The following is a 16257-nucleotide window of genomic DNA, read 5'->3' on the forward strand; positions in this document are numbered from 1 at the left end:
CTGCCAGGGTTCATTGAACTTGACTTCGTATGTGGTGTCGATGGCACCCAGCTTTTTTATGGTTCTTTCCCCTATTTTTTTAAAGTTGTAAGGCGTTGGGTTGTTGTTGTTGTCGTCGTCTTCGACCACGACTGGACCAATGCCCCCAAACTGATTAATGGTCCTCTGTTTCTTGCTGGGGGGTTCCGATGACGTCGAGGGTTCGTCCATTTTCTCGGGTGAAGCGTCGTCTTTTGGGGATCTTCGACGACACGTCACCCTGTGACGTCTGAGATCGGGCAACCTCCGAAACGTGGCATGACAAAAGTTACATGGTAGACCTTTGCCATGTTCCGCAAAGTCACCATCCTGGAGACAGAGTCGTGTCAACTCGTCGATTTCGTCTGTTTGTTGTTGTTCTGGACTCCAGGGTTCATAGAGTTGATCCAAAAGCTGGGTGTCCATGTCTTCTTCCTGGGGGTGTCGAGCTGGTGGCATGTCATCTTGATAGGCCGTCAATAGACTGACCAGTTCCTCCATTTCGAGGTCCGAATATAGGTCGTCCTTCTCCTCTGAGGTGATCTTTTGAAGATTGTCGACGGCCTCTTCGTCCGTAAACTCTGGCGCATGGGGAAGATCCATTTCATTCATCAGCTCATCGAACTTTAGCTGGGCCAGCCTGTCTTTGACGCATTGCAAATGGCCTATGTGGTTCCACTCGGCAAAGAGTTCCAGGTCTCTACTGTGAGCAAAGGCGGCGGCGAACTGTTCGATGTTTTCCATGACTGAAAACAAACACGACCCTCACTCAAACTGTGTCATACGAACGATCCGTAAATATTATAATAACATGGACTTATCGCCAAATATTTTAAAATAATAATAATAATAATAAAAATGCGAACACTAGTTTTAAAATGCAGTTATTTCCCTTAGCATAAAGCACCTGAAACTCATTAAGATATAGTATTTCAGCTGGTAGCCACGTCATTTTGCCCCGTCGTGTCCTATCGTTTACACAAAGTCTAATTAGTTTATATATCTCTAACGATTTTCCAACTTTGCCTTGTAGCCCCGTCGTTTCCTATCATTTACACAAAGTCTAATTAGTTTATATAGCTCTCTCGATTTTCCAAATATATATATATATATATATATATATAATATATATATATATATATATATATATATATATATATATATATATATATATACACAACCATTTGTCAGGAAACTGACCAGACTTGAAGCCCCGGTATTATACTATAAATCACATCGCGTTCCACAGATGTTAATATAATTACGGCGAAAGACGCTCGAGATTATTTGTTTAAAATAAGCCAATCGCAGAAACTTAAACCTTTCATAATGTCTGCACTGCCGACTGATGATAAAGTATGCATAGCTATTAGTTACTAACAAAAATATACAAACGCGCGTTTCATGTCGTGAAGGTTCCGGCACGTGTTACGTGATGCACACACAATCGATGTTTGTTTACTCGATTATCTCCAAACTTATCTTGAAATCAGCCATACCTAGAATCTTCCATTCACGATAACATTCTTTGTCTACAATATATATATATTTTCCACTCCCCCGTTGACTGTTTCTCATTATGCAGAGACCCCCACTCAAGACGTGTCTGAACACGTTCTGAAATGACTCATGGCCAACACCGTATATGGACACGTTTCAAACCTTTCCCCGACATCTGGTAAAACCCCTGGGGGTTTTCCTCTGGAATTTTCCACTCCCCGTTGACTGGTTCTCCTTAATCAGCCCACACCTGTCAAATCCATCTTGCCATCTTAACGACTTCCACACCATCTGTTTCCTGTACATTAAACGGCTGTCACAGTTAAATAAGCACCCCATCATTCGACACCACTCTAGGGGTCATTAACGACATCCGCACCATCTGTTTCCTGTACATCAAAGGACCCCCGACGGTTAACACACCCATCAATCTTACCAACATCCGGTGTTTCCTGACACAGAGGTCAGGTTCCCACAGCTGTCCAAGTCATTAACCAAGTAGCGTCCCCACGCTTAAAGGTCAGCCAGCTGCACGACCCCGAGGTGCACTGAACGTCATTAGGCCACGCCCCCACGCTTAGAGGTCAGCCAATCAGAAGAGGCCACGTCCCTTAGAGGTCAACCAATCAGAACGCAGGACAGGTCACGTGACCTAGCTCATTTGCATATTTTGGTACCCAAGTGACGTCCCTACTACTGCAAAGGATGTTTTATATGCATCACCCCACATACAGGATAGCACAAATCACGGCCTTTGATGTACCAGTTGTGGAGCATTTTTGTGTCCAAATAAAAAAAATTGCTCTAGCACCGAAGAGGGGAGTAATTTCTTTCTGAAAATAACCCGCCCCTCCCAATTCACCTCACACCCCCCCCCCCCCCCCCCCCCTTGCCACCCCCTGTCGTCCCGAACGCTTATGCCATTGGTTTATATATAAAAACAGTATCCATTATGCGTGACGTACTAAATGTTTAGCAATCTGACACTATGATCTCGTTGAAACGGTCACGTGACACACCTTGTGACATGTTGTCGATCAATGTGTAGGTTGTTTCTGTAAAAATACCTCACGGTCGTTTCCATGTAAGTACAAATCACATTTCCATACAAATACTGTTGCCTGTGGCTATACGTTTTCCATAAGTGAAAACAATGTTATATAGCAGTGTACACATATTAAATACCATACTAAATCACACATTGAAGCAGCAATAATTTTCCAATGCATTTATTTACTTCCCGTTTCCATCCTAGTTTCACATAGTAGTAGTGCACGGGACACGTTATGTCAACCACACATTATACGTCTCTTCGGACTAACATAGTAGGTAAATGCATTTATATTAATCGCATTTCGACATAAACAGTATTGTCAGCAGATGTATGTACGGTTATAGTCACACGTGGAGGAAACGTAGATAAACATGAGTTACATGTTCCCTTATATGTTGCAGCAAGCGAGTGTGCGGCGGGGGGGGGGGGGGGGGGGGGGGGTAGTGATGTTTTCCACTATATTTTCCTGTGAGAGCATGACTCGACCCCCTTGGAAACTTCGCTCACCAGTCTAGACCCCCTTCTACATAAACTCCTGCCCACTCGTCTTTACAGTTATATACACGTATACACTTGTAGGTTACAGTTACTTGAAACGGGAATGTGTTGGTATTGGTCTCTTTATTTACGTCCTGTTTCGGTACTCGTGCCATACAACTCTACACAAGTGAATTTTCTCTATTTAACGACATACACTGATATCACCTAACTTACTATGCATGTTAGTAATATCTGTATCTTTATGTACAAACAGTTGAACTCTAAACGCTTGACCAGTCAAACCACAAATCATTCACTTGATCGACCTATGAACATAGCAAAGTTCAACCATACAAAAAATAAACTGTATTAAATAGTATTCAAGTTACTGTTTAAATTAATTATCGATATGTCCTTCCATTTGATGTGCTTTTAATGACGTAATAAATAAGTAATAAATATTTAGCAATTTCAAGTCCATTACTTTGACATCGGTGATACGAGGATATTATTGACATGACAACATTCTAATGGGAATATTTATATTGTAGCATAATCAGGTTTTTGTTTTTGTTTTATTGTTTTTATTATTATTATTTGTTGTTATTATTATTATTATTATTATTATTATTGTCCCCAGACCATTGTGACCGTGTTAGGCTTAAGGTGCTCTCATCGCTTCATAGTTATATACATACGTCTTGTCAGATTAATGTTATAACCGAAAACCTTATACATACACTGTACTGTTACACATATCACGTATAAACGTACACATTAACGCGTGCACCTGCACATATATACATACATTGTTTTCATTATTATTATTATTATTATTATTATTATTATTATTGTCCCCAGACCATTGTGACGGTGTTAGGCTTAAGGTGCTCTCATCACTTCATAGTATATACATACGTCTTAGTATATTACTAATGTTCTAACTGAAAACCTTGTACATACACTGTGCTGTTACACATATCACGTACATAATATAAACGTACACATTAACGCGTGCACCCGCACATACATACATTGTATACCTAAAGAGAAGGTATCGTGGCAAGTCTGAAATTTGGGGGCGATTCGATGCCATAGGTTCGAGTCCCAGCAACGGTATGAGACAATTTGTGAGGCCAGAAAGGATTTAATTATCCGCTGCGCCAGTGCGTTAATATCTATGTATGTAATCGTCAACCTCTACATACATACAATATATAGATATGCATACATCAATACATACTAGCCAGTGCCAGATATGCCCACTGTTTCATGCAGGTTTGAATTAAAGAGCATCCTTTTTATAGATGTCTCGATAGCTCAGAGCATATAGTGGTAAGTCTGCATGTTGCGAGCGATTCGGTACCACAGGTTCGAGTCCCAGCAACGGCATGAGACAATGTGTAAGGCTAGAAATGATTTAATTACCTCCTGCATCGGTGCGTTAATATCTATGTATGTAATCGTCAACCTCGACATACATGCAATGTATAGATATTCATATATCAATACATCTATACGTACGTACGTACGTACGTATATACATACGTATGTACGTACGCACGCACACACACATAGAGAGAGAGACGGGGGGGGGGGGAGGGGCAGGAGAGATGTTACTGATTACAGTAAAGGAGCAAACAAAAAACTAATGTTGGTGTATAAGAACGAGTGGACCAGCGTTGTAACATGATCAGGAACCTGCCCTCTCAAAACAAGTTTTCATAAAGTTTGTATGAGCAACCTTTAACAATATAAAATATTAAGCCATCAAATATTTCATATTGACATTTCTTAAACGAATTTTTAATCACTGTTTCACAAGTGTTATCCAATCACATCCATTCGGTTTTAATAATTTCCTGTCTTATCTAATTTTAGTGGACGAAATGTCGGAAGTACAACAATCCTTTCTGAAAAAGATCTACGAAAAACTGATCCAAGGTGACCACAATGACATAAAACTAGTCTTTCAAGATGGCTCCACGACAGGAAGTAGGCTTTGTCTGACAGCAATGTCGTCCTATTTTGAGACCATGTTGACGTCTGACATGTTGGAGAAGAACACTGGAGTGGTCACGTTACCGACAGTGTCTAAACAAACATTTGACGATGTGCTGAAATTTCATATTCTCGGTGAGGACGTCGTCAACGATGTCAACTGTTTTGCATTGATTGACCTCGCCGAGATGATGCAGCTGGATGACCTCAAGTCTTCCTGTCTGAGATATCTGAACAACAATCTTACACTGACCACAGAAAACTGCGTTCTCAGGTGGAGATCATTAAAGAAGTACGGCATGGAAGATCTTGCTACTAAGACTTTTCAATATGTAGTAAAAAACGCGGACAGACTGTCAGAGAACGGGTCAGTGATGGATCTGTCAGAAGATGAATATCTTCAGGTGTTGTCTCAGGATGATCTGTCACAGAAAGAAGATGACGTGATTCGAGATGTTCAGAAGTGGATCAGTCAGCACAATCCTTCAGTTGAAACTATGGTCGACCTGTTCACACAAATCAGATTTGAGCATGTTAGCATCAACTACTTGACAGATGATGTTATTTTTACTACCTTTGTCCACCAACATGAGGCGTTACAACAAGTTGTTCAGAAAGGTATCAAAACCTATTATTCATGCTACACAAAAATGAACATGTTTCTCGACAACAGGATTTCAGGACAAATGCTTGACGTTGTATTCGTCCTACAAAATTCAGTTAAACTGTTATCTGTTGCTTGTTTGAGTGATAAACGCTGGTATGAACTGCCGGAATGTTCTAATCAACCAGGTGGATCTTTTTCAGCAGCAGTCTCCGGCAAATCAATATACATTACTGGAGGATCTGAAACACGAAAATCAACGTGTGTATTTAACGTATGTAGAAGGACGTGGAGTCGTGGTCCAGATCTCAAACATGATCGCTGTGATCACTGTATGGCTGTTCTAGATGGCAAGCTGTACGTGATTGGAGGACGACACAGTAACACTATAGAACAGCTGCAGCTGGGACAGTACGAGTGGCAGGTGGTGGGAGATCTCGGATGTCGTCGGCGAGATTCCTGTGCTGAAGCTGTTGGAGAAAACATTCTGGTGATGGGTGGAAAACTGGATTGGAGTGTAACAGACCAAGTACATTGCTTCAACACAAACACACACGCTGTCTGTGCAATCAACACACAGTTGAAAAGTGGATTACTAACCAGATCATATCTAGACATGCCAAACCTGTATTTGTTACATTATGACGGTTCTTTTGACGTCATTCACATCGATGACATAAACACGCCAACATTAAGAGCTGAACCTGTTGCAAAATATGAGAAATACGGTTACTGGTTTGGATTTGTATACAAAGATGGCAACATCATTGTTATTACCGGGAATGGTGTACAGAAGCTGGACATCAGAGATGGTTCCAAAGAATCCGTTACCATGGAAAATACACCATCATTTAGCTACATCTATGGTGCATTACACATGCAGATACCACGTTTCTGTTTGCAGTAAAACGACACATTACATTATGTTCTGTCAGGAGTCCTATCATGAGTTATAGTAGAAACATAAAACGTAGCATATCCACGGGTCAAATTTCGAAGTGCATCTAATTTTAAACAGCGCAATAAGACCACATCGTCCATTGGCGATGTATAAGCCTGTTATATAAACACATCACGTAGACAGTAAATTATTGTAGTTTGATTTAAACTACTATCAGTGTACCAAGTATTGGAGTGTTTACGATTTCTCTACGAGAGCTCCCGCGTAACACGCCCCATACGTGTGGCATGTATCTAGGTCAGGGAAATCCCTGTGCACGGGCGATTCAATTGATTGTGTTTTTTCTTGTTCAAACCAGTGCACTACTGTTGGTCAAAGACCGTGGTATGTGCTTTCCTGTCTGTGGGGAAGTGCATATAAAAGATCCCTTGCTGCATTAGGCACAATGTTGCGGGTTTCCTCTGATGACTACATGTCAGAATTGCCGATGATTACCGTCAATGTGCACTAGTGGTGTCGTTAAACAAAACGAGCTTTATTTTTTCTAACCCTCGATTCTGGGTATTCATTTGAATATCTTCTCACAGGTTTTATTAACGTGCGATATTTTTAATAAATTGATCTTAAAACACATTGAAAAGGCACAAGCACATCAGAGACTTCATACAACCGTTGAAGTCAAAGCATCATTTGCCGAGCTTGTCGACGCTTAAAACCAATGATACTGCAACACGAAGGCAAATTTGTGCAAGCATCCGTGGTGGATTGACTTTTTTAAATGTAAAACTGATTTAAAGCCTTTTGTTTTCTTTGTAGCATTTAGTGAATTTACATTATGTATTAGAATTAGTAAAGCATTTTTATCGTTTGACAAAGATATTTCTGTCTGTACTACCTGTGTACCACCTAACAATACGACATCCCTTTGATGTCATAAGCAAGAAAGTGTTAAATTATTCGCAGCATGGATTGATAGTAATTGGCGAAGATTTTAACGCTAAAACTGCTACCGAGTGTGGATGTGTGAATAGTAATGGATTTAAATTTCTTGAAAATATGCATGTACCGTCAGATATGTTTTTTTTACAAACATTGAGACAAAAGAAATAGCTGGGATAATACAACAAACAAATTTGGACAATCCCTCATATCATTAGCAATTGCGTCCAAATTAATTATCAAAGATAACGATTAAAAATATTGTGTCTATTTGTTTATTGGCTGAATTGGCCACGGCTTAATTTAAGGTTACCACCCGAAAATAGGGCATTTGGGCAACCCAAATATAAATAAATGGACACAAATAGATAAATAGATAAATTGAGCAACAGTGTACACTGGAACCAGATATACACATGTCAAAAATATGCAAATAAATCGTCAATGAAAATATAGCAAAATTCAATTCAAATAAAATCCAAATAAATAAATACATAAATAAATAAACGGTACTGTTGTTGAGCGAGAAACTGCCGGTTCGTGATATAGTAAATATGATTAAACACTCTCATCCTCTTAATATAAAACACTCCAAAATACCTCGTAGGCTGACCGAGAAACTACATGGAACTGGCTTATTTTTTATTTTTTGTACATCATAAATAAACAAATCTTCGTAAATTCCATAAGCATTCCACTCCTAACAAACGCAATCTATTTTCATATAACAAGTTTACTTCCAGGTTAAAAAAACCCAGAGAAAAAACTCGTTGAGAAAAAGACTCTGGAAAACCTTTGGAAAATATATATTTATGTAAATAATTAAATCATGAATATCTGGCTGTTACTGGTTCAGACGCAAGCTAGAATGAACTTTGCACACACGTGCTTCTCTTTACAGACATATATCGCACGTGCAGCCTCATTTTCCTCATAAATATTCATGTCCACTCTTAAATGAGTACGAACCTAGCAAACATATTTTCCTGATTTACTGTGTACCGCAGGAAAATATCATTATTAAAAATTATCTTTTGTGCGCAATGTTCAGTATTAATGTCTAGATTTAATCATGCGAGTGATCACACATTTAGCCGTGACGATTTCGATTTGAACAGTCTTCATACAGTACACTATAATATCCAATCTGAAATTATAAAATAACACACCAGCAGCAAAACAGCAAACAATTTAAACGTAGAGGGTTATAGGGTGGGAGGGTTTCATTTGTGTGTAAATACTCGGCCAACACTTGAAATGTTTTACGTTTAAAACTTTAAACAACTAACTTACGTTATACCTCAATATGACGTCACTTATAACTATGTGATGTAACGTCACAATTGACAGCACACAAACCTTAATAATTTGTTATTTTAAGCCTCTGAATATGCATTTATTACAATAACTAAGAGTCAATAAAACAATTTAATTGGCAAATAATTATATGTTGTTACTTTGATAACTTCATTTAAAAGAAAGATTAAATGTTATTATTTTAAATGGTACACAGGGAGATTTCTTTTAAAGGTCTGTAAATCAACACTACATTTTAACAGTCGTGCCTATATTTGGGCATCTAGAGCTGAGCTTCGTTTGTACCCACTCCTGTTGTCTGTGGTAAAAATAATGCTGAACTTTTACTCTCATATGCAAATTACGGACATTATTTTACATGCTTTCTCTAAATGTACAATCCTTGTTATTGCATTCATCTTATAAATATAATTAAAAACTAAGTGTGTGTATATATATATGTATCCTATAATTTACCCAAGATATCCATGTCATAAACCCATGAATAATTGTATGCAAATTTGCAAGGTCTCTAGGTAATGTGTTGCTGTGGAAGGGTCATTTGCTTACAGGCCAATGAGACCTGTGTATCTGAGTGTAACATTTTCAAAGATTTAGTTAAAATGCGTGACCTCAAACTAATTTAGGCTAATCGTGATGACGTCATATTACCGATGGTGGGGACTTTATTACTGTGATTTACTAAAAATTGAATTAAAATGTTATTTTGTTATAGGATAAATAAAATTCACTACTTGTGATTTTTAATATGAAAAATATCAACCTAGTCTAGTTAATTGGTATTTATCTCGGCAGAGCCTCCACAAATACCGATTAAGATAGACTCGGTTGATATTTTCCATATTAAAAAATACTTGTGACGAATCCTCTCTCGTCCCCCCCCCCCCCCCCCCCCCCCCCCCCCCCTCTCTCTCTCTCTCTCTCTCTCTCTCTCTCTCTCTCTCTCTCTCTCTCTCTCTCTCTCTCTCTCTCTCTCTCTCTAGATATATATATATATTGATATGTATTGTTTTAATCTTGCAGCCCCAGCCAAAGCGTGCAAATTATATAAACAGAATATTCAACTAGAGCCATATTTCTTACACTGTATACATCAAGAACACTGTAAAGCTTTTACTAATCACGTCTCACTGACTCTCAGTGACCACAAATTAAAAATAGAGACTGGGCGCCATACAAAACCCTTTACTCCAGAGGAAGAACGTTTATGTGGCCACTCCAGTGTAACTGAAGATGAATACCAATATATAATAATCAAAATGCAACGTGTCAAATCATATGCATATCTAACTTTCAATAAGTACCTATTTACAAGTGGGAGTACACAAGAAAAAATATATTTATTATGCAAAACCAAAATGCAGCCGGTGCTGGTGCGGTATGCAAATTTGTTCATGATTATTCATGTAGTGTCAATAATTAATCCTAGTTTAGTCATTAGCATAGTATGATGTTTGTATGCGTCTCGTTTGTTCATGATTATTCATGTATTTGCCAAAAATTAGTCCTTATTTCATCATCAGAATAGTATGATGTTTGTATGCGTCTCTTTTGTTCATGATTATACTTGTATTGACATAATTAGTCTTTATTTAATCATTAGAATAGTATGATGTTTGTTTGTGTCTTCTTTGTGTAAATATGTCACGTTTTGCATCCAGTTCCGTATGTGGAATGTATAAATTGAATAAAGATTTTATCTTTTATCTTTTAAACTGTTGCAATCGTCGTCAGAATGCGTGTTGTTAACCTATTTTATTTCGGCATTTGAGTCGGCACTGTTGATTGTAGTCCGAGTACTCTGACGGTAAGATAGCCAGACGAACATTTGGATGATTGGTAAGAAGGCAACCAACCGTCCAAATGTCCGTCTAGCTCTCTTACCGTTCGAGTACTCGGACTGTGTTCAATGTTAAAGCAAGGGCTGCACCTATGTTGGCTTCTCCTCTGGCAGTTTTTTTTAAAGATGTAAATCGTGGTACAAATGTCACTGTATGTACCAGATAATTTAGCTCGAGCGCCCTCTAGCGCTGGTCTGTTTTATAGTATATACCAGCTGGCATAAAATATAAAACAGACGAAGGAAAGGAAATGTTTTATTTAACGACGCACTCAACACATTTTATTTTACGGTTATATGGCGTCGGACATATGGTTACGGACCACACAGATATTGAGGAAGGAAACCCGCTGTCACCACTTCAATGGCTACTATTTTCGATTAGCAGCACCATCCCATAGACAGGATAGCACATACCACGGCCTTTGATGTACCAGTCGTGATAAAACAGACGCAAGAGGACATTTGAGCTACCTTCACCTAATGGCAGTTGTTCGTTTTGGGGGCGGGACGTAGCCCAGTGGTAAAGCGCTCGCTCTGGAATCGATCCCCGTCGGTGGGCCCATTGGGCTATTTCTCGTCCCAACCATAGCACCACGACTGGTGTATCAAAGGCTGTGGTATGTACTACCCTGTCTGTGAGATGTGCATATAAAAGATCCCTTGCTGCTAATGGAAAAGAGTAGCCCATGAAGTGGCGACAGTGGGTTTCCTCTCTCAATATATGTGTGGTCCTTAACCATATGTCTGACGTAGTATAACCGTAAATAAACTGTGCTGAGTGCGTCGTTAAATAAAACATTTCTTTCTTTCTTTTTGTTCGTTTTGCTTCCAATATCTTCTGTCAGTAAACTAGTCAGAATGGTTGGACTTGTCTGCAGCAGAGACATAATCTAGCTCAGTCGGTAGAGCTTTGGTACTTTGGTCGCAGGATCCATAAGCGTACAGGGGGCGGGACGTAACTCAGTCGGTAGAGCTTTGGTACTTTGGTCGCAGGATCCATAAGCGTACAGGGGGCGGGACGTAACTCAGTCGGTAGAGCTTTCGTACTTTGGTCGCAGGATCCATAAGCGTACAGGGGGCGGGACGTAACTCAGTCGGTAGAGCTTTGGTACTTTGGTCGCAGGATCCATAAGCGTACAGGGGGCGGGACGTAACTCAGTCGGTAGAGCTTTGGTACTTTGGTCGCAGGATCCATAAGCGTACAGGGGGCGGGACGTAGTTCAGTCGGTAGAGCTTTGGTACTTTGGTCGCAGGATCCATAAACGTACAGTGGGCGGGACGTAGCCCAGTGGTAAAGCGCACGCTTGATGTGCGGTCGGTCTGGGATCGATCCCCGTCGGTGGGCGCAATGGGCTATTTCTCGCTCGATCCAGTGCACCACGACTGGTCGTTGTATGTGCTATCCTGTCTGTGGGATGTTGTATATAAAAGATCCCTTGCTACTAATGGGAAAATGTAACGGGGTTTCCTCTATAAGACTATATGTCGAAATTAACAAATGTTTGACATCCAGTAGCCGATGATTAATAAATCAATGTGCTCTAGTGGTGTTGTTAGTACCATTTTACTGACATTAGTTGTAATTCATGTAAATCAATGCGTAGAGATTCATTTCGTTTGGTAGTAAAAGGTTTTTTGTTTAACGATACAACTTGATCACATTAATTTAGTAATCATCGGCTATTGGATGCCAAACATTTTGCAATTCTTACACATAGTCTTAGAAAAGAAACCCGCTACATTTTTCCCACTAGTAGCAATTAATCTACTATATGCACCATACCCCAGATAGGATAGCAGATACCACAGCCTTTGATATACCAGTCGTGGTACACTGGCTTGGCAAAGAGTTTTATAGCAATGCAAATATACAGGAATAAACGTTGTTATCCTGATTCGAGCATTTTTAATTTAACTCGGGTAAAAATCAGCTACCCCGCCCCTCCACAAAAATGGGAGCCCGTATGCTTTTGGTATGGTATTTTCCGCTCCGTGCATAAATTCCTACACACACGCCTGATTTCACGAAGAAATTTCAAATATGAAAAATGTGTTACGGTAAGGACAAAGGAACGTGATTAAGACCTATATATATATTTCGAACTGTATTATTTGTACTGTTTATAATTATGGCACTAATTTTTCTGTCATGAATTTATGCTTATGTGTAAAAAGGCTAATAAATTCACGATGTAAAAACAAACCTTTTTAATTAGGTTTGTTTAAAATTCAAGACACGTAATTAATTTTACCTCAGAATGTTCAAATTTATCCTTTGATTATAATGTCATTTTTTCAACATAATATCGAGTAAATTCCTGACAAACACCATCAAGGCTTTGAGATGAAGATTCGTTAATGTCTACATTGGTCGACAATCAAATTTTGAAACTGTTACAAGTACTAATCGTTTAATGCATTAAAATAACAGTAGCTGTGATTTATATTATTAAGAGTGTCCGACTCACTATCACTTTACCCTATATACGTGGAGGTCAAGTCAGGTCAGGCCAGGTCATAATGTTTAACGTGTACATCCAGAGCAAGCTGTTGTAGGTAGCAGCGAAGTAAATCATAACAGACTGTCCACCATATTAACATAAATAAAAAATTAAAAAAAGAGAATTTGTCCAGGTGAATCACACATCCTTGTTTTGCCAGTCCTTGTTTTGTGCAGCAAATATGTCTGAACTGGGTGATGTCAACCTAAATATGGAAATAATATTTTATTTTGGTGAAACTCCTCGCCAAGAAAAAAAAAACACTGTTTTCGGTAGACCCCCTAAAAGAAACAATGTATGTGTAATTGGTCACAAACTCCATAACCCCCCAAAAAGTACACTGCTCCAAAATGCTACCAAATCACCTACCTGTACTAGACTGTTCAGGGAAGACTTTGATGCAGTGGCTAAGCCGTCAAAGAGTCGAGGTGCATCTTCATATGTGGTCACCGATTGAGATGGAACGACTGGCAATATGCGGTTACTTCGGCCTGACCCAGCTGTTCCTGATGCCTTGGAAGATTTTCTGAAACAAACCAGTCAAGACTTAGATGGCTATAAACTTCTTCATTGTGGTAAAGTGCTCAATCTATTCAATGAATCTTATCGAGAACATAGAAATAACTTCCCAACATGTGATGGTGATCTGAAGTATGACGAACAGTCCTATCAACAATGGGGTATGTGTTTGCGCCTAGGTTTAAAATGTGAGCTATGTCATTTTAGATCGAAGAAGCACAACTGTACGAAGAAGTCACTTTACCCACTGCACGAGGTCAGAAAGCTGCTCAGCCTAATATTGGGATGCAGGTGGGCCTTATGAATACATCAGTTGGAATTACAGTATTTCGCGATTCCTTATCCGCAGCTGGTATCCCTGTTGGAAGCAAGCGTGGAATGCAGAATTCAGCCAATTGGATCCAAAACAGTGTGCATAAACAGACAGGATATGAAAGAAAGACGGTCCAATTTGGTTCGACTAAACAAACTAAAAGGTTTTACCAGTGATCACAAGATAAGTGTTGAGGGAGACTGCCGTTACAACAACAGACTTTTCGGTGGGAACTCGAGCACACCCCTGCAGCCTGCAACTCAAGCGGTCTACACCACTGCTGAGAACGAAACACCTAAAAAGGAAATTATTGGGATATACACTGCAAACAAACTTTGCAAAAAAGCTGAAATCCTCATATCTAAAGGAGAGAAAATTACATGTCCAAATCACAGTGGAAAATGTACAGTTAATCTCAAGACAACAGATTCCATCAGCAATGAGGGCTTATATGCAGAAAAATGTGTGAATGAATTTCAAGTGGATGAAGACAAACTGAACATTGGCTATTCCACGACTGATAAAGATTCACATGCTACTGACGGTGCTACCCGAGCACAGACAGGTTCCATTGAGATTTTACGTGACTCTAGACATTTTTCTAAAAGTCATCAAAAGGCTATTGAGAAAGTTTCATTCAGCAAAAACATGTTTCCAGGGGGAAAATAAAACAGACCGACAGAAACTACAGCGGCGTTTTGCCATCTTATCAGCAATATTGTCACCTCGAACTTCACATCGCCCACCGTCAACTTGCAGGAGATATCACTAAAATAGCTAAAAGAAGAGAAAGACTTACAACATCGACCCCATCGTGGCCTGTGTGAGTGGCAACTGTTCAACACTGTGTCAAAGGCATTCATTCGTGTGTTCGGGCAGGCGGATCAAGGCATGGAAACCAGCCTATTTACCTGCAGATTCAGTTCTAAAAATGAAAGAAGGCGATAAAGAATTGTTAAGAAAATGCCTAGAACTTCGACTCGGCAAAACTGCAGTTCTTTAAATAAAAGTCAATACAAACAGTCAAAAAGTAGAAAGTGTCAACCGGGCTTATACTAGAACAAATCCGAAACAAGTGACATTCTATCACAACTTTGAAGCAAGAATACATAGTGCAGCCCACATGCAAAGGAATTCTAAAGTCTATTCTTACAAGATGTCAACTAGTGGGAGCCCCACTGACTGGAAGAAAGAAAGAAATGTTTTATTTAACGACGCACTCAACACATTTTATTTACGGTTATATAGCGTCAGACATATGGTTAAGGACCACACAGATTTTGAGAGGAAACCCGCTGTCGCCACTATATGGGCTACTCTTTCCGATTAGCAGCAAGGGATCTTTTATTTGCGCTTCCCACAGGCAGGATAGCACAAACCATGGCCTTTGTTGAACCAGTTATGGATCACTGGTCGGTGCAAGTGGTTTACACCTACCCATTGAGCCTTGCGGAGCACTCACTCAGGGTTTGGAATCGGTATCTGGATTAAAAATCCCATGCCTCGACTAGGATCCGAACCCAGTACCTACCAGCCTGTAGACCGATGGCCTACCACGACGCCACCGAGGCCGGTTGACTGGAAGAATACACGCCCTCGCAGAACTGGTACAGATGCCGAAGAAATTATCTCCGCAAGGTTCGATACCAGCAATATGACAACAAACAGAACAGTACTGCAAGAACAACCTACACGAATAATGTACTTGACTCAGAAGTTGTACCACCATGTCTAACAGATCATACATACCTGTCCCCAAGAAGAAGAAAAAGTCTCTATGGCCTGGATGGCCGATGCAGTGTTTCGGGACAATGTTTAGACAGTTCTGACGGTTGTTGTTAACACAATGTGGTTCGAGGCTCAAATGTTCAATGTTAACACAGAGCGAGTGGTGACATAAATGCGATACATCTATGCTACGAGGTGTGTCAAAATGATTGTGGTGGAGCATATTCTGGAGTCGGTGTACTTTAAAAGTTTGGTGTTTTGGACGACCAGGTATTTTTGCATGAATAGCTCCATTTTTCTTATAATCCTTTCTTTTGTCCCATTTTTGGCAGCCTGTCCAAATTACACATTCCATATTTGGCATTTTTTCATTCTTGGCCAGTATACGATTTTTCATAGTCAATACCCAGTTTGAGTTCACCTCAACCTTAACATTTGTTGTTGTTGTTATCATATTACATCAGTGATTCTGTAATAAATTATAAAAATTAAAGCAGACAAATTTCCGGCTCTATTAAAATTATGAAATATACAAATAC

At 39.5% G+C, this 16257-nt stretch overlaps 1 protein-coding gene across 1 annotated transcript; it reads left to right on the top strand.

Annotated features, from left to right (window-relative positions):
- The first annotated feature begins 4941 nt into the window (after nucleotides 1-4941).
- Nucleotides 4942-6564, top strand: LOC121379482 (kelch-like protein 6). Its single transcript, XM_041508126.1, has one exon. The coding sequence runs from the start codon at nucleotides 4942-4944 to the stop codon at nucleotides 6562-6564; it is 1623 nt and encodes a 540-aa protein (XP_041364060.1).
- The last annotated feature ends 9693 nt before the right edge of the window (nucleotides 6565-16257 follow it).

This window comes from Gigantopelta aegis, chromosome 8, assembly GCF_016097555.1.
Source record: "Gigantopelta aegis isolate Gae_Host chromosome 8, Gae_host_genome, whole genome shotgun sequence".
NCBI classification, from domain to species: Eukaryota; Metazoa; Mollusca; class Gastropoda; order Neomphalida; family Peltospiridae; genus Gigantopelta; species Gigantopelta aegis.

What these genes read in the sequence shown, in the direction of transcription:
- LOC121379482 (XM_041508126.1), top strand. Translation starts at nt 4,942, where the DNA reads ATGTCGGAAGTACAACAATCCTTTCTGAAAAAGATCTACGAAAAACTG.